Here is a 20,331-nt window from a genome sequence, read left to right as displayed (position 1 = left end):
ACAGATCGTTTCTTTTGTAAGTACCTTTACATTTGGTGTGCATTAATTTTCTGGATCACTTGTGTGTTAATTACTACAGGTAGCCTGTCATCTGCAACCAAACGATGTTGATGAGAAATTTTTTTGCTGGGAGTTAACCTACCTTCTAGAATGTAATTCAGTTTTTCGCACCTATATTCATTTTTACTTACGTTTTCGTGCGGCAAGTACTTCCATTCTCCGCATAATGCTGAGGTGTTGTGATGCACACATAACTATAACAAGTATTTTTCACAAATAACGTAGTAAAACACTTTTCACTTCACCAGAACACAGTGCGATTGTGGTTTGTTGTGTGTCCCAGCCCAGTCAGTGTTCATTTGTTCACCAGAGAGTTCGGCACCAAATTTGAATTTTGTTTGCATTTTATCTGTGTGTGTGTGTGTGTGTGTGTGTGTGTGTGTGTAAACTTTATCCGTTTGTGCTGTTTTTGGGTGTCTCTTGTGTTCTGATTTTTTTCTGTGTTGTGTTCTCCGTCCCATATCCTATCTGGATTCCCTGTTTCTTTAATATGTTGTCTACTCTGTAATCAATCTTGTTACTGTAGGTGAGTATGTGCCATTTCGTTTTGTGTGTGTGTGTTGTTGCTCTGTTGTGCCTTGTGTGCAGTCATTGTTTGTGTTTTGTGTTGTTCTGTGCTAGGTGGGGATTTCTGTGTGTGTGGTGTGTTCATTTTTGTATTGTTTGCATATTTTTTTATTTAACTTGTCTACCATATGGGTAGCATAACCATTTTCTACTGCTGTGTGTTTTATTTTGTTTAGTTCTTGTGTGTAGTTCTGTTTGTTCATTGGCGTTCTGTTTAATCTGTGGAGCATGAATCTGAAGTTTGCATGCTTATGTGTCAATAGGTGGTTTGATAGGTTGTGAATGGTAGTGCTTGTGGTTGTAGGTTTCCTGAATATTGTGAAGTTGTGTCTGTTGCTTGTTTTTTGTATGGTGAGATCTAGAAAGTGTAGTGTGTTGTTAGTTTCTGTTTCTAATGTGAAGTTAATTTCTGGGTGTAAGTTGTTTATTTCATTGTGTAGCTGTTCTATGTGTGTATGTGGTTCATCAATCAGGCATATTATGTCATCGACATAACAGTACCAATATATGACACTCTAGCTCTTTGGTTTTATTAAGTGTCTGAAGATCCTGTTCTCCAGGTTGTTCATGAATATGTTAGCTAGGAGGCCACTGATTGCTGATCCCACTGGCAGTCCTTAGTGTTGAGAATAAAATCCTTTGTTGAATACAAAATAATTTTGTGATGTTATGGTCTTGAGTATGGTTGTCACACTACTGGCCATTAAAATTGCTACATCGAGAAGAAATGCAGATGATAAATGGGTATTCGTTGGACAAATATATTATACTAAAACTGACATGTGATTACATTTTCACCTAATTTGGGTGCATAGATCCTGAGAAATTAGTACCCAGAACAACCACCTCTGGCCATAATAACGGTCTTGATACGGGTACAGCATTGAGTCAAACAGAGCTTGGATGGCGTGTACGGGTACAGCTGCCCACGCAGCTTCAACATGATACCACAATTCATCAAGAGTAGTGACTGGCATATTGTGACGAGCCAGTTGCTCGGCCACCATTGACCAGACGTTTTCAATTGGTGAGAGATCTGAAGAATGTGCTGGTCAGGGCAGCAGCCGAAAATTTTCTGTATCCAGAAAGGCCTGTACAGGACCTGCAACATGCGGTCGTGCATTATCCTTTTGAAATGTACGGTTTCGCAGGGATCGAATGGAGGGTAGAGCCACAGGTCGTAACACATCTGAAATGTAATGTCCACTGTTCAAAGTGCCATCAATGCGAACAAGAGGTGACCAAGACATGTAACCAATGGCACCCCACACCATCAAGCTGGGTGATATGCCAGTATGGCGATGACGAATAGACGCTTCCAATGTGCGTTCACCGCGATGTCGCCAAACACGTATGCGACCATGATGATGCTGTAAACAGAACCTGGATACATCCGAAAAATGACGGTTTGCCATTTGTGCACCCAGGTTCGTCGCTAAGTACACCATCGCAGGCACTCCTGTCTGTGATGCAGGGTCAAGGGTAACCGCAGCCATGGTCTCTGAGCTGATAGTCCATGCTGCTGCAAACGTCGTCGAACTGTTCGTGCAGATGGTTGTCGTCTTGCAAACGTCCCCATCTGTTGACTCAGGGATCGAGACGTGGCTGCACGATCCGTTACAGCCATGCCGATAAGATGTCTGTCATCTCGACTGCTAGTGATACGAGGCCGTTGGGATCCAGCACGGCGTTCCGTATTACCCTCCTGTATCCACCGATTCCATATTCTGCTAGCAGTCATTGGATCTCGACCAACGCAAGCAGCAATGTCGTGATACGATAAACCACAATCACAATAGGCTACGATCCGACCTTTATCAAAGTCGGAAACGTGATGATACGCACTTCTCCTCCTTACACGAGGCATCACAACATTTCACCAGGCAATGCCGGTCAACTGCTGTTTGTGTATGAGAAATCGGTTGGGAACTTTCCTCATGTCAGCACATTGTAGGTGTCACCACCAGCACCAACCTTGTGTGAATTCTCTGAAAAGCTAATTTGCATATCCCATCATCATCTTCCTGTCGGTTAAATTTTGCGTCTGTAGCACGTCATCTTCGTGGTGTAGCAATTTAAATGGCCAGTAGTGTATTTCATTGATGTGTGTGTCTGGTATGTTTCCTTGTTGTTTTAATCTTTGTGTGATGATGTTGATTGTTTCACTTATTGGAATGCAGGTGTACATTGATGTGACGTCGAATGATATGAGGGTTGCTGTGTCCAGTATGTGTATGTTCTTGATTCTGTCTATTAACTCCTTTGAGTTTTCCAGATTACTGTTGTTATCAAACATGAATAGTTTTTTCAGTAGTGTGTGTGTTTGTTGGGCTAGGTGATAGGATGTAGCATTTTGGAAGTTAATGACGGGTCTTAATGGGATATTATCCTTGTGAACCTTTAGTAGGGCATTTAGGGTGGGTGCTTTTGGATTTTTCTGTGTCGTCCTCTTTACCTGTCCTTTTGAGAATGTATTATTGATGTTTCTCAGTATTTGTTGAATGTTTTTCTGGTATCTTGCTGTTGGGTCACTGATCAGTTTTGTGATATGGTTGTCTTTGAGAAAATCTAGTGTTTTCTCTATGGATTCTTTTTCATCCACAATTACAATAATATTCCCTTTGTCTGCTCTTGTTACTATGGCATTTCTCTGTTTTAATTTTTGTTTAAGTTTGCTGGCTGTGACTTCCTCTGATGTTTTTTGATTAGAAATAATTGTGGATTTGTGTTTTCTGATTATCTGTGTTATTTCTGCAACTAATAATTCTCTTGTGAAGTTTGCATTAAAATTTGGTGTGCTCAGTCTTTCTTGTTCCTGTATGATGTGTTCTGATTCCGTTGTAAGATTTTCTACTGTTTTGTGTGATATGTATGCGTTAATGTTGTGTTTTGGCCCTTTTTCTAGTAGGCTCTTTTCTTGTTTGGTAAGATTTATGTCAGTTAGGTTAACTTTTCTGTTATGGAACTTGTATTGTTGGTTGAGATTGTTTTTTACTGGGTGTGTTTGTGCTGCTGATTATTCTGTTGAGTTTTCTGTTGTGTTTCTCTCATTTTTCTTGCATTATTTTCTGAATATATGCCTTTTCTCTCTCTGTTATTTCCTCAAAGTGAGCTCGTATTGTAAATTTGTTGGCCAAATCTAAATGTGTTTGGTAAAGTTCAGTGTTGAGCGCCTGCTTTTTAGCACGTAATTCCCTAATTTCTTGCTTTAGCCACAAAATCTCCACTTTCTTTTTCACTTTCTTTGGTGCAGATGACATGCTATTTACAGAATTCTTAATATAATCTGGAATTACATTATTAGCTAGGCAATTTTTATTAAACTATATATTGAGAGTAGCTTCATTAAGGTGTTCCTGTATTTGTTGTTGAGCTTGCTGGGGAATGCCCGGCTGGGCAACAAAATAGCAGAAGGAAAACAGGACTTAAAAGGAGTACACTATACACTACACTCTGCAAGGGCACACTAGCACACTATTTAACACATTAAAGGAACTTTACAAATAAAAACAGCACGAACGGATAAAGTCGACACAAAAAAAAAAAAAAAAAAAAAAAAAAAAAAAAAAAAAAAAAAAAAAAAACCACACACACACACACACACACACACACACACACACAAAGATAAAATGCAAACAAAATTCAAATTTGGCGCCGAACTCTGGTGAACAAATGAACACTGGCTGGGCTGGGACACATAACAAACCACAATCACACTGTGTTCTGGTGAAGTGAAAAGTGTTTTACTATGTTATTTGTGAAAAATAATTGTTATAGTTACATGTGCATCACAACACCTCAGCATTATGTGGAGAATGGAAGTACTTGCCACACGAAAACGTAAGTAAAAATGAATATAGGTGCGAAAACATCATGAAAAACTGAATTACATTCTAGAAGATAGGTTAAGTCCCAGCAAAAAATTTTCTCATCAACATCGTTTGGTTGCAGATGACAGGCTACCTGTAGTAATTAACACACAAGTGACCCATAAAATTCACGCACACCAAATGTAAAGATATTTACAAAAGAAATGATCTGTTGTTTGAACTAAAAATGCACATAATTTTATAATCATTTAACAAAAATGTCCACATTGCAGAATAAAAAAAAATGAAAACCCACTGATGATGGCACAGTGGTGCCGAACCATGTTTGGGTACTGAGAAAAACAGTGTTTTGCGTAACTGGTAGATCTCACATCCAACGATATTTTGAAAAACGATTAGGGTCTACATGTAATTTTCAGTTTAGTACTTTTCTTTCAAATGCTTAATATACAAAAAACTGGGCTGTAGGCTATCTTTTTCATGTAAACTTCCTTGCTGTGTTTTGTCACTGCATTTCTTTTGTACTGGGGCTCCTTGGTGTGAATTCTACATACTAAAGAATTTAAAGAATTTTAAAACATTTGGAGGTGTCTGCTGGTTAGTTTTTTTCTGGTAAATATCTGAGTCGACCTTTATTTACATGAAGTATGATTCTCAATTTTTTAGTCCATAAACTGACACAAAAAGCCAGGAAAGGACACAAGGAAACGTATAACAATGTTATTCAAGACATTCAAAGCTAGTTTAAGCGAATAAATCAATAAAAGAGAAAGACCGTTTATTAAATTGTCTTGTTATTAGATTTATATGTTACAATTCCAGCAGCAATTCTACTTAACAGTTATAAAATTATACTTGATTAATGTAAGTCAGGACAAAAATTTCTTGGAATTGTTCAAGGGGAAAGACTATGGTCACAAAGCAAATTTCCAAAAAATAAGGGACAGTCAAATGAAAACGAGACAAGATGGAAAAATGTAAGTAAATGGTTTATTATTTCTAAAGTAATTGCCATAACAGTAATACATTTATCCCATTGTGAGTCATGATAGTCAATGCCTTCAATGAAAAATGGTTGCAGTTGCCTATGGAACCACGACTACACCATGCCCGCATCTCTTCATCCAAAGCAAATCTAAGGCCACGAATGTTTTTCTTCAGGGCTCCAAATACAGTGCTATTCAAAAAGAAGGAACAGATTTTAAACATTTATTGATTCCAAACTACAAATGATAGAAACACCATTTCAATGTCCCTGGAAAGAGAAAAGTTCAAACTTTCATGAATACAATGAGAGCACCATATGTTACACAACAAATATCAAAATAATGGCTCATTTCCTGCCACACACGAAGCAGCTGGTCTCTCGTTATTGATTTCACAGCTGCAATGATGCAATGTTGCAGATCTTCAACAGTATCAGGCATAGGGGGGATAAAAACACGGTCTTTTAAGTAACGCGAAAGATAAAAAAGTCACAAGGTGTGAGGTCTGGAGACCTGGGAGGCCACAGCAATGAAGATCATCTTCTGCTTTTCCTCTTTCAATCCAACATCCTTCAGTGGCGTCACACAGGTGAACTTCATTGCCGGTGGTCTCCCACATCTCCAGAACTCACATCTCGTGGCTTTTATCTGTTGCGTTATGTAAAAGACCATGTTTTTATCCCCCTATGCCTGACACTCTTGAAAATCTGGTTGGTTGGTTGTTTCGGGAAAGGAGACCAGACAGCGAGGTCATCGGTCTCATCGGATTAGGGAAGGACGGGGAAGGAAGTCGGCCGTGCCCTTTGAAAGGAACCATCCCGGCATTTGCCTGGAGCGATTTAGGGAAATCACGGAAAACCTAAATCAGGATGGCCGGACGCGGGATTGAACCGTCGTCCTCCCGAATGCGAGTCCAGTGTCTAACCACTGCGCCACCTCGCTCGGTTGAAAATCTGCAACATCACATTGTTGAAGATGTGAATTCAATAATGAGAGACCAGCTGCTTCGTATGTGGCAGGAAATGAGCCACTGTTTTGATATTTGTCGTGTAACACATGATGCTTGCATTAAATTCATGAAAGTTTGAACTTTCCTCTTTCCAAGAATGTTGGAATTGTGTTTCTATTTTTTGTAGTTTGTAAGCAATAAATGTTTGAAATCGGTTTCTTCTTTTCAAACAGCTCTATATATGGAAATTGTATGGGGAGAGATTAGGACTGTACGGAAGATTTGTGGGAGAGCCCACATATTGTCCAGGTTGCCGAAGTTTCGTTGGGAAGCCTTTGTGGCCAACATCTTTCCATATGGGCACTGGCCATTTTATTAACAGCATCTTTCCATATGGGCACTGACCATTTTATTAACAGTTATGGCGATTACTTCTGAAATAATAAACAGTTTACTTACCTTTTTCAATCATCTCATTTTCATTTGACTGCACCTTACAGATCAGTCCTGTCATACTGCCTTCTAAGGCAGCAGTCGTCCAGTCAGAACAGGCCTAAGGCCTAATCTGCAAATGGTGATTATGCTTTATTACAGATGGTTGGCTGACTACCTTGATGCCTTAAGGCTTATGATACACAAATACGAACACTTCATAAGATGTCAGCAACCCAGACCGTCCAGTGAGTCACTTCAGGATATGTCAAAAAAAATAACAAGAAAATTTTATTTGTAATAATTGTCTGCACTGCTTACATTATAAAATATTGAAATGTGATGAGTAGTTTCAGTTGACTACGCAAAATGACACAAATATGTTACACAAGGAAAATTATTATTAAGATAAAAATAGCAATAATATAGGATAACAAATGTACCAAATCTGGTACCACGCGCTGCGGAATTTGAATCCGCGCCAGACGTCATTGACATCAAAGACCCATAGAGGTCTCTGCACCATCGCGCCGTAAGCTGTGGTGGCGTGCGCCTCCTGGCCCGCTTTTAGTGTGAGGGCACCACAGTGGAACACATGGCCCCAGCGACCAATAGCGGCGCCCCCGATAGTGTACTTAAGTGCCGGCCTCTCACTCAGCCAGTCAGTCTTATCTCGCTTATGTCGGTTTTCACCTCGCTTTGTGCTAGACTGCTTACTTCCTGGTTCGTGTACGAGTGGACGTCTTTGTTTCCTTGTGACACTGTTGTTCAGTCGTGTCATTCGCAGGCCTCTCGCGGGTCCCGCCGTACTTTCCGTCATTGCTACCCCGCGACTGTCCTGTTCGCAGTTACAACACCAAGCTTAATGAAATTGCAGTCAATTATATACAACACAATTCCAAGTAACTCATTAAAGTTGGGAAATGTTTGTGTGTCCAGTGGGTCTGATTTGACTGTGACCTCTCAGCATGTAGCATGACATCTAAACATGCTGTGTGTACTTGCAAAGGACAAAGTTGTCATAAAGGCCAGTAGTTGGCCCACAAGTATACACAATTACATCACGCCACATGTATAAGAAGAACAATAATTTCAATGCAGATTAAAACATTATACAAGGAGGACACTGACACAAAGAGAATATAAGAAAAATATATGGGAAAAAGTTCGACATCATTTGATGCATGGCTTTCAATATGTTATAAGCTGACATATGTTACGATGAGTGATAGATTATTACTTATATTTGTTTCCTCACGTTCAAACCTTTGCAAGTTCAAAGTTTAGTTAGCAAAATTTAACTTTCGGCAATCTTCTGTTCTTTACTTGTTCTTTTGCTTAGCAACAGAAGTTAGCCACCACATTTTAATATTTTATAATGTATGTGTTCTAGAAAATTATAAATCTTTATTTTGATTTTTTTTAAGTAATCTTTATTTGATCGGTTTCTCCCTTTCTTGAAATGTCAGATATAACTCACCTATGGCTGTCTTAGGCTTTCTAATTTTAAGGTTCCACAAGTGTCATAGCCATGCAAGCCTTTTGTCAAATACAAAACACAGAAAACAAACTGACTCGTTAAAAATAGAGAATGGTGTCATTAAAAAATGGTTCTCATTCATTAAAATTAGGACAGACATAATTTTAATGTACCAAGTACCGTACAGTGGGTCCCGCATAATCCTATAATGTGACAGTAAGGTGATGACAAGATCAAACAATAACTGTTTAGGCCTAATTTTTGTGGATTATTTGTCACTTAAAACATGTTCACATTTTGCAGATTTGAAAACCCACTGCCAACAGCACAACGATGCTGAAATGTGTTTACGTCTATATGAAAAAAATTGTTTTGCGTAGCACATGGAACTTATAACCCAGAAATTTTACCTGCATACATGGCCAATGTAAGAGCAGCAAATCAAATGAGGAATGTACACACACCATTTGTCTGAAAGACTGCAGAAAGAGGGCCAATTATAAAACTGTCCACAAACACTTTTCACTGAATCATTCATACTGTTCACAGCAAAGGTGAGTAACATTTACAATACATCCATTCTTGTCTACATTTGCCTAAGAGTGTCTCCTAATCAGTGGTACAATGATCTCTCTTCAAGAACGCATTTCAATAAAACTGACATCCTGCCACAGAATCTTCAGCTGAGAAGCTGCGTAAATATGTAGGGTAATAAGTTTTGTCAATTTCGTAGGCTGTAGCTGATGGGCGGTTTCTATGTAGGAAAATTTTCTGTTGTAACATGTAACAACTTCCCTGGATATGGTACAACACAGTGTGTTTAGTTTCATGGTTGAATGTAGCATCTGCTTTACTGTTTTTCCAGTGATGCTTCTTTTGACGTGAATTAGGCACTCACTTGAGCAAATAATCATTTTCATTTGTCTTTGAGAGGCATCAACAATGACACACAAACTTTGGCTTTAATAATGCATCAGAAATGTAACCACTGTGGTGCAAAATTACTGGATATTCAAACCAGAAGTGATCGTGTTGTGTACCCAATGGCACATGACATCATCATGCCAATGGGTTGGCTCGGGATGGCAGTCACCACTGAAACTATCAGTTTATGATTATATCTTTTTTTCCGCACTTGTTTAACCTAATTGTTAAAACTGCTTAAAATAACTTATTTCTGAAATAAATGATTTTTTTTGTTATTTATTCTTATTATTTCCTGTAATTAATGTAGAAACTGAACAAAGATTGAACAATTCTGACTCCCTCAGTTTCAAGATACACACACTGATCAGCCAAAACATTATGACCACTGCCCATTGTGACATTGGATGCCATCTGGTGGCATTGTGGGCACATGATGTAGTAACGAAAGTGTGCAAGTGGAGCAGATATGGATGGGGGATCACCCTAATGAAGAGATGGGCTGCAAATGGGGAAAATCATTGAGATAAGCATCTTTGACAAAGGGGAGATTATTATTATTACAAAGAACCTGCGAACTAGTATCTCGAAAATGGCGAAGCTGGTCAACCATTCACATGCTACAGTTGTGAGCATTTACGGAATGAGATAGGACAGTCAAGCTACCACTAGGCTCTAAATGGTTGGGCATCCATGACTTTTCACAGAACATGTGGTTTGGAGTTTTGTCTGCCCTGTAAAGTAGGATAGATAGTGATCTGTGGCATCTCTGCCAACGGGGCACAATGTTGGTTCAAGCGCAAGTGTTTTGAGCACACTGTTCATTGCACATTGTTGAACATGGAACTCCATAGCAGACCACCCCTATGTTTTCACATCTTGACCCAACAACATCATCAATTGTTATTGCAGTTGGCACGGGACCACTGGGATTTGACTGTCTATCAATGGAAACTTGTCAGCCTTTCTAGTGAATCACATTTTTGCTACACTACGTCAATTGTCATCTCCAAAATCATCGAAGTGAACGGCGGCTTGAAACATGCATTGTGCTCTTGGACACAGAATGGTGGGAGCAGTATTGCACTATGGGAGTCATTATCCTGCATTTGAATGGAACCTGTGGTAGTAATCAAAGACATGCTGACATCTGCAAACCACCGCATTCATTTGTGCTTGATGTCTTCCCCAATGGTGATGTTATATTCCAGCAATATAAAAGTGACCAAATTCACACAATGTAAATCCTATGGAATCCATCTGGGTTCCTATCAGACACCATCACCACATAGACGCACCAGTGGCCCGTTATGTATGCAAACCACACGATTTGTGCATAGACATCTAATACCACATACTTCCACAAACCTACCAACAAACTGTCAAATCCCCGATACACAGAATCAGTGATGTATTTCATTCCAAAGATGGACAAACAAGCTATTAAGCAGGTAATCACAATGTTTTGCCTCATCAGTGTAAAATAAAAATATAAAATTAAAGAGGCAAATAAAATAAAAGTTAGAGGTTGAAGAATTCTGTGTATCATGTTAATTTATCAGCTTTCAAGGGCTACAAGCAGATAGAGAGGCACATTATGTAGATACAAGCAGCAGATCAACTACCTTTTATTTTTAATGTATACTAAGGGGCAATTATTGTTAAGTTTTTAATTTATTACTGTTGCCATAATTTCCTTCCTCTTTTATTATTTCATTGAAATGGGACACAATTGTATATTGCTATGTCGCTTCATAAAAATATTGCCATACTAGGATTGGTGCCATTCTGTAATACAATGGACGTCTGGCGACGACAGCGAGAAATTACTGCGTAGACCAGGTGGGTGCAAGTCTTGCACACTACAAGTACACGCGTACCTTAGGCCATGACACACGGCAACTGGGGCTTTCTTGTGTCAGCAATGCTTAGCAATTCTTATACCGGGTGTTTGTTGCTCACTTCTGTTGGCATTGTTATTAAAACAGCACTAATGGCTTTCACTATTTTCTATAATTACATTATATTTCACACCGATGCAGATTTTATGAATAAAAATTATTAAAAAAAGGTTTATTTAAAAATGAAAATTTTGGCATTGCTGCTATGGTTAACTGTTAATATGTTGTTTTTTTATTTTAACTGGGTTATCAGTAAAAAACAAAAAACACCATTATTCAGAACTAAAATAGCACTATCAGTTTTAACTGGTCGGTTTTTGCTGTCCCTAGTGCTGGGCTTGTATAATGATGATGAAAGCAATCTAGCAATGCTCATTCTCCTTGGAGCCTCCACAGGCAGATATGTCCATAAGTCTGAACAATGGTCACCACTTGCAGACCGTAATGCTCAACATATGTTTACACAATCCATTTGGATCGTCTTGCTGCAAACAAGTTCAAATCCTACTGAATTCTGACACATGCTTTGTAGTGATTTCTCCTCCTAACTCTAAGCACAAGACGATCTTCCAACAAACAAACAACATCCAAATGTTACCTGTGAATGAGAAACCCACTGTGAAAACTTCCCTTATACAGAGAATGTAGATGGTGCTTTAGATGTACATTTATGCTCAAATGTTAAGCTTTTGCATATCCAGGCACGAAGTACACTTCATGCCAATTTGATAATTGTTGCATGTTGACTTCATGGAGTTGCGATTTTAATGGCGAGCAGTTGCGTGGATTCAGCAGATTCAGTCATTAATAAGGAAGAACAATATTTCAGAAGAGTCATGGAAGAACAGAGAAGCTTAGAAGGAAATAATTACACTGTTACCACAGGTGTGGTTAAAAATCTGTAAATATTGTTAAACAAAATGAAATACATAGGTTCGCTCTGCAGTGGCAACAGTGTGCAATCAACTTTTATTTTTGGTAGAAGTGCCTAAACACACACTTTTTGCTTAAAATTCCGATTTCATGAGGGCAAGCTTCTTCATTTGGTTTCCATATGTATACTCTGCAAACTACCATGTGGTGCATGGCAGAAGGTACGTCCCATTGTACCAGTTATTAGCATTTCTTCCTGTTCCATTCACGTATGGAGTGCGGAAAGAATGACTTAATGCCTCTGTGCATGCAGCAATAATTCTCATCTTATCTTCACGATCCCTATCTGAGTGATATGTAGGGGGTTTTAGTATATTCCTAGAGTAATCACTTAAAGCTGGTTCTTGAAACTTTGTTAATAGACTTTCTCCAGATAGTTTACATCTTCTTCAGTAGTTTTCCAGTTCAGTTCCTTCAGTGACACTCTTCCTTGGATTAAACAAATCTGTAACCATTTGTGGTGCCCTTCTCTGCGTCTAATGCTTACATGCAGTCATACATTCAACTGAAACAAATTTTGCTCACCATGTATGCTTATTCCACGTAACAAGCAGTGCAAAAAAAAAAATAGTATAGGCTATTTGTTTCTTGTTACAGTCAATACATTATCTGACGTGGAATTTTATGTTTCCATTCAATAGCATGGTTCCAGATACTCTAGTTCAATTTCTGCTTAACGATGCCTATTAACAAGGGACAGCAAAACAGGAAGAATACCCAGTACTTCAGCAGTACCTGAGCAGCATTACTGCATGGTGTTAGCAGACAGACATATATCTGTGTATCCTGCTGTTCACATTTTCTCTGGTGTTTCACCACGTATTTGTAATTCTACTTTTCACAATGTGTAGACGAGGTCATATCAAATGAATACTCCTAATCGCATTCCTTGGTGTCAATGGAAAAGTGAGTTTTCTGCTTACATAATCAGCAGATTAGCATTATTCATAGTTTGATGTTAGCACAAAACTTTTCATAATGAACCTGCAGTGGCTGATTCTGCTAGTTAATGTGCAGCTCATTTCACATCCAAGAGTGCTATCATCTATCATGAGGTTTAAGGAGCACAATGTCACTGTGGGACTGAATAAATGCATCTCAAGACTGAATTTGCAATGCCTGCTGTGGGACACAAGCTGAATTTTTCTTCAACTACGGCGCTTAATGGGCAGCAATTCACCAATATGCATTTTAAATAATACATGTTTATTTGTCTGCTCAAGCAAACTGTTATACTGTTCTGCTTAACTACAATCCATATTCTACATAGATAACTATGAAAAGCTGTACTAGATCTACAAAGTAAACTCTCCCCAGAGAATAATTTCTGAGCTGAAATCTACATCTACATTTACATCCATACAGTGCGTGACAAGGAGTACACTGTACCACTACTAGTTGTTTTCTCTCTTGTTCCACTTGCAGATAAAGTGAGGGAAAAACGACTGCCCATATGTCTCCATATTAGCCCTAATTTCTCGTGTCTTATCTTTGAGGTCCTTATGCAAAATGTTTGTTGTTGGCAGCAGTAGGATCATTCTGAAGCAAGTTTTAAATTCTGGTTTTCTAAATTTTCTCAACAGCATTCGTTGAAAAGATCATTGCCTTCCCTCCAGGGATTCCCATCCGAGTTCCCAGAGTAATTCCGTAACACTTGCGATATGTTCAAACCTACCAATAACAAATCTAGCAGCCTGCCTCTGAACTGCCTGCAGAAATGCCATGCTTTTGCACCACCAGATGGCTCAGCAGTTGAGACACTAGACTGTTATTGTGGAAGTCTAATCCTTGTCCAGCCATCATGTTTTCTGTCGTTTCCTGAAACTAATTAAGTCAAATGCTGGGATCGTTCCTTTGAATAGCACTTCCGATATCCTCTCCCAACCATTTACCATCTGAATTTGTGTGCTGTCTCTAATCATAACGGAGCTTAAACTCTAATCTCTCTTTTCAGTGTGGTTATCAATCTAAATCTGTTTAGGAATGACAATGTGAGACCTGATACTAATACAACAAAAATATACAATTCAGCCTCAAGTTTTAATGTATTCTGGGCAAACAGAACATTAAGAGGTTCTCCTCAGTATCGGTCCATGCTGTATGCTGATGATGCTCTACTGACTACTGAAAACAAGAATGACCTTCAGTGACATGTTCAAACATGGAATAACCACCTTGAACACTCTGGTCTATCCCCCCAAACAAATAAAACTAAATACCCAACAACATATATAAATAATAAGGACACTGTCAAGACAGATAGTATTAACTTTGCAACGACAAACTTCAAGTACCATGGCTCAAAAATCGTTACTGACAAATTCCCCATTTCTGACATCACAAACCACATTAGCAGTGTGTAACTTAAATGGTGGACAATGGCTGGTGTGATCTGGGATATGACAGTCCCTGACCAACTCAAGTTGGAGATACACCGCTCTGCAATCCACCCCTTTGCCTAGTACAGTGCAGAATGTCGGATGGCAACAAAAGAACCGGACAAATGACTTGCTACAATGGAAATTGAAATGCTTTGGTGTACATCTGGCCTGATAGTCATGGTCACATGACCAATGGTGAAATCTGCAGATAGTATGGAGCGGCACTTGTTGTTGAGAAGACGAGCGAGAACCGTCTGCTGTGGCATGGATATGTACTTCGAGCAGACCAAGATATAACAACAAAATAAGGGTTTTCGTTGAAAGTGGATGGTAAACAATCTAATGGGAGACTGAGACAACAACGGCTCGATATCCTCCATACGGATTTCCACCCTGACAAAGTGCAAATTCACATCAAATGGAGACACAGAGCTCACCCTGCTGCATTGTGAGACATACATTCTTATTTATGTTTGTTGTACTCTGTGATATGTGAAGTCTATGCATGTGTGTGTGTGTGTGTGTGTGTGTGTGTGTGTGTGTGTGTGTGTGTGTGTGTGTGTGTGTGTGAGTGTGTGAGTGTGAGAGAGAGAGAGAGAGAGAGAGAGATTAATTCCAACATTTTGTATGCTGTTGGTGATCCATGTCACACCAAGTCATAGTTACATGTCACACCAAGTCATGTTTAGCTCTCTCACTTTCTGTGACATTTCAATTGTTTCATAACTTAACTGAAAAATGTTAATGAAATCTGAGACATGTGGACATACTGTGTTGTGGCGAGAAACACAAGAAAGTAACTTTACAAAATTGTGAAAAAGAGTTACATAAATAAATCTTAACAACAGATATTTAAATCAAATAATGTGTCGTATAAAACAGAAAAACTTATAGTTACACTGTTGAGAGAGAGAGTTCAAACACAAATAATAGCCAGTAAACTGATTCTTTCAGAATCTACATTCTCCAACTGCTCACTATTGCAAATTCGTGGGTGAACAGTGGTAATTAAATAGTGTCCTACTTTTGGCTGGAAATAAGAACGCCAACAGAAAAAATTATATATAGCTGCAACAGCAAAAGGAAAAGAGTGACCTAATAAAAATTGGTTACATGAATTTTCATATTAAGAAATGATAGGACTTCTCCCTCAAACATCTTGGAGAGCAATTTTGACAATTCAGCATATTACACCCAGATATGGCTATGAGGGGGACTTAGCAAGACTTCTAGAACTGATAAATGCCCTCTTCAATAACCGCAGGTGCAACAGAAAAAGCATGCCTATAGGTTTAACTTATAAAATCTGCCTTTCATTATGGTTTCAGAGTGTTTATTAAATCTCAATGAGTGATGATATGGCTTACTTAAGGACCTGGACATTGATTAAGGGGCCGAATTGAATAAGAAGGCTTTTGTGAGAGACAATACAATTCTTGCACCTGATAATACTTTTGTCGAAGCAACAAATGCAAAGTCACCCTATTGTTTACTGTCAGCATTAAACATTGGGTGCTCTGCAGAGAGATGGGCGAGATGACTCCAAGGCTTGGAAAAGGTAAGAAATACACACTCCAAATAACACTACTAACATACATGACATTCATATCTACCTACGACTGTTGCCTTTTATCATTTTATCAGAAAAATAATAATAAACATGTCACATTTCTCTGTTTCCCTCCACCTCACACAACAATAAAAACAGAAATAATTGCCACTTACGTCATGGAATGGTACATTATAGACATTTTAATTATTGTGGCTCTATCATGTTCACCTCCTTATGTCCTACAGAATAAAGAGTGTAAAAAATAATATATTCTGCATAATGTGTGTGAAGATGAGAATCTGAAGCAAAAGGAGAAGGGGAGGTGGGAACCAACAACCAAAATTAATTCTGTCGACCTTATTGCACATAACGTTTCTTTGTTTTTCTTATTTAAAAAACAAACACACACACCCACACACACAAAACAGTGACGGGCACGAAATGGACAGCGCTGTCATTCAAATTCGTAGCAATAACATCCTCATAAAATGTTACAAAGGAAGGCGAATTCACACTACTATAAAAAGTTGGTGCTATCAGCAGCATCAGAATCCATCTACAAAATGTACACTGTAATATACAGTAATATCTGAAAGTAAATATTATTGACGGTTTTGAAACGAGTAACCCGATGCACACTGGCAAATGTTGATAAGCTTTCAAAATGTATTTGTTACCCTTCTGCCATTGTAGAACTTGCGATGTTAAGGCTCTCAGACGAACCAGGAGCTCATCGGCTAGTCCGATCTGTCTACCTGTTAAATAACAGAAGACGTTAATTTTTGTAAGCTTTCACACTTTCAGTAATTTTAATGTTTACGAATGCTCTTGTCATATCCATATGACGTAGCTCCAAACATATCGTCTAATAACTTTTCGACAGAATACAAAGTATGAACAACAAGATTGAAAACTATACCCGCATTTCTAGTTGTTCCGTGTAAGAATGACAACAAAGTGCACTGTATTTATCTTGTTTTGTTTGACGAAACAGATGTACCACACATCATCAACGAACTACTTTCTATACTGCCACCTGGTAGTGAGCTTCTTCAACTACAAATGTCAATAAAAAACATACGACGAAATGGGACAGTGTTTGCAACTTATTTTTCGTATATATTCATTATCATTCTCTTATATAATATTGTACACGACTTTAATGATCGACCATACCGCAAATTTATTTTTCCAAACGAAATGACCTGCTCTGCTGTTAACAGTAAACCAATGTCTCAGAGAAAGTGCACAGCGAAGTGATCGGAGCAAATATCGTACATAAAAATTTCAGATTTTGAATCCCTTTTTTTGGAGATGATCGTGATATTATTGATGCAATTTTCAGTTGTTTCATCGTATTCTTAACCGACGGCCTTCACATTGGTTACGTGTTCACTATATGTGCAGACTGTGTCTATAGAAATTTTGATAAGCGATTTTAAGATCGACTTCAAATGCAGTGGTAAATGGTTCGTCAATAATGTACACGGTTGTATAATTTATCATCACTCTTTGCATCGTATACGCATCAGATTTCCCATATACTTACCGTAAACAATTCACTTAGCCGACAGTGGAAGCAACTTAAGTTACAGAATCACAACTGGAGGAAATGATTGTTTCGCTTCATATACCGGATATTAAATATGGGATATGTAATAGCCCATAAGTAGAACAGCATGTTAAAATGTCGCGTGCGTGCATACCAAAAGAATTTCTATATAAAAGAATACTATTTTCCTAGTTATCAAGCATGTTGGGTCTAGGGGTCCTGTACAGTGTTGACAGGGACGGTGTTGTCTTTCACTGGAACTTAAACTAAGCCAGTGGAACTTTGTTCACCTGTTCTGAGGAAACATGATCTGTACCATGCCAAGAGGATGCAAACACAAAATGGTAGAGGTCTATTAATAATCGACAGTTCAGTCGTAGGCTATTACAAATACTGGTATCTGTGGGATATGGCAGCAAGGGATGGCACAGAACACCAGGTACACTCAGTGTGTATGCCTGGAGACCTCATTCAGCATGCTGAAGAGGCTATTCTGGCAGTCATTGGAACAAATGGGCCTGTTGTAGAGGCTATGGGGTCATACTTGGATTATTCCAGTGACTAGCAGAGAGGGTTGAAAATACCAGCCTTGCTCAAGGACTTTCAATGAAGTTCCCTGCCTGCAGCATTGTTCACAGCACAGGATGTGGCCACCTGTTTCTTAGTTGAGTGGAAGACTTAAACAAGAGCCTCTGAGGGTTCTGTGACAAACTATGCTGTGACTTCTTAGGCTTATGACATAGGCCTAATGTTGAGAGTTGTAGGGACTTCCTAAATGGGAAATGTGCACTACATATTAGAGGCAGCTACTTAAGTAGCTGACTGTGTGTGAGGGGCACTAAAGTTTTTTTGCCTCTTGCAGATGAGAGTATCAAAACCCCAGTGGTTAACTGCCGAAGCATTTGCAACAAAAGCCAGAGTTTGAAGTGCTCATAAAAAGCACTAAAGCTTGCATAATATTAGGCACAGAAAACAGATTAGATAAAGTTAACAGTAGTGAAATCTTCGAGGAAAATTTAAGTGTATACCAAGAGGATAGGGAAATGGGAAATGGAGGTGGTGTATTTGTTGCAGTAGAGAAGCAGCTCAAATCCATCAAGATAGAAATTGAAGCTGCTTGTGAAATTGTTTGGGCAAATTAAGTATCAAAGGCAGGAAAAAAATTATAACAGGGCCCTTGTATTGACCACCATATTCTCCTCCTAGTGTAACTGAAAAACTTAGGGATAACCTCAGTTTGCTTGTACATAAGTTCCCTAATGATACTGTAATCATCCAACAATCAGTTGTGGTAAATATAGTTTTGATAGTGTTAGGCATGACACGCCATCCTGTGAGATGTTACTAAATGCCAACTCCGAAAACTACACAGAACAGATAGTTCAGAACTCCTCTCATGATGGAAATATATTAGAATTAATGGCAACAAACCAACCTGACCTCTTTGAGCATGTTCACATTGACTCTGGTATCAGTGACCTTGAGTTAGTTTTAGCACCAATCAATACAAAGACACACAGTTTTGTGTTAGCAGAAGAGCCAACACCGTGTTACGAGTGGAGGCCGAAATGCACGCATTTTAGCTCACGCAGACTGGCGTGAGGAGGGAAGAACTATACTGATGTGAGGTCTGGAATGTGACAAGGAATGAGAATTCAGAAAGCGGACGTAATTAGTTTGATACTTTACTTTAATCCATTAATGATGAACGTCGCTCTTGACAGTACATGACTCACAATATTATCTGTTCAGAATACATTTTTGAAGATAGTAATTATAGTAACTGAATATGGCGCCTTGCCAGGTCGTAGCAAATGACATAGCTGAAGGCAATGCTACTCTGTCGTCTCTGCAAATGAGAGCATATGTAGACAGTGAACCATCGCTAGCAAAGTCGGCTGTACAAGTGGGGCGAGTGGTAGGGAGCCTCTCTAGACTAGACCTGCCGTGTGGCAGCGCTTGGTCTGCAATCACTGATAGTGCCGACACGCGGGTCCGACATATACTAACGGATCGCGGCCGATTTAAAGGCTACCACCTAGCAAGTGTGGTGTCTGGCAGTGACACCACAAAAACGGCAACTAAAACGATCAGAAATATTTGTTATGTTCAGCAAACTAGACAGAGAAAAAAAAGTGTCATACCTCAATGAGTGCAGGACAGAAGCATGCAGAGGAAGTATGGCTCAAGTTTAAAAGAATAGTTGACCATCCATTGGATAGACATCTACCTAGTAGGACAGTCCTTTCCTCAGGGAGAGATCCTCAATGGTATACAGTCACTCTAAAGAAACAGAAACTACTACATAATAGGTATAAAACAAAGCACATGGCTATAGAGAGAGATGTGCCGAATGAAATGTGTTTGGCAGTCAAGAGAGCAGTGCATGAAACCTTCAATGACTATCATTGCAGAATATTATCGAATGATCTTTCACAAAACCCAAAGAAATTCTGGTCACATGTGAAGGCTGTTATTAGCACCAAAGTTAGTGTCCAGTCACTGATGGCCAAAACTGGAAATGAAATTGAGAGTAGCAAAGCAAAAGCAAAAACACTTAACTCTGTTTTTAAATGTTCCTTTGCAAAGGAAAACCCTGGAATATTCTCCAACTTAATACTTGTACCACTGAAAAGATGAGTGAAATAGATATCAATGTCACTGGTGTTGAGAAACAGCTGAAATTGTTAAAATTGAACAAAGCCTTAGGACCTGATAGACTCCCCATCAGATTCTATACCCAATTCACAGCTTTGTTAACTACCCAGTAGTTGGAAGAAAGTA

The 20,331-nt window shown here is 38.9% G+C and overlaps 1 protein-coding gene across 1 annotated transcript in view; it reads right to left on the bottom strand.

Moving 5' to 3' along the window:
• LOC124619233 (BSD domain-containing protein 1-like) overlaps nucleotides 1-17,048 on the bottom strand; it is an 84,751-nt gene extending 67,703 nt beyond the window's left edge. The window contains exons 1-2 of the mRNA XM_047145475.1: nucleotides 16,915-17,048; nucleotides 16,673-16,750 (exon numbers count right to left, since the gene is read on the bottom strand). Of these exons, the coding sequence (XP_047001431.1) occupies nucleotides 16,673-16,683 (11 nt within the window). The 5' untranslated portion in view covers nucleotides 16,684-16,750; nucleotides 16,915-17,048. The remainder of the gene's footprint in view (nucleotides 1-16,672; nucleotides 16,751-16,914) is intronic.
• Nucleotides 17,049-20,331: the final 3,283 nt, after the last annotated feature.

This window comes from Schistocerca americana, chromosome 6 (genome assembly GCF_021461395.2).
Source record: "Schistocerca americana isolate TAMUIC-IGC-003095 chromosome 6, iqSchAmer2.1, whole genome shotgun sequence".
Lineage (NCBI taxonomy): Eukaryota > Metazoa > Arthropoda > Insecta > Orthoptera > Acrididae > Schistocerca > Schistocerca americana.
The sequence above is the reverse complement of the archived record's forward strand: the minus strand, read 5'-3'. Positions and strand labels throughout refer to the sequence as shown.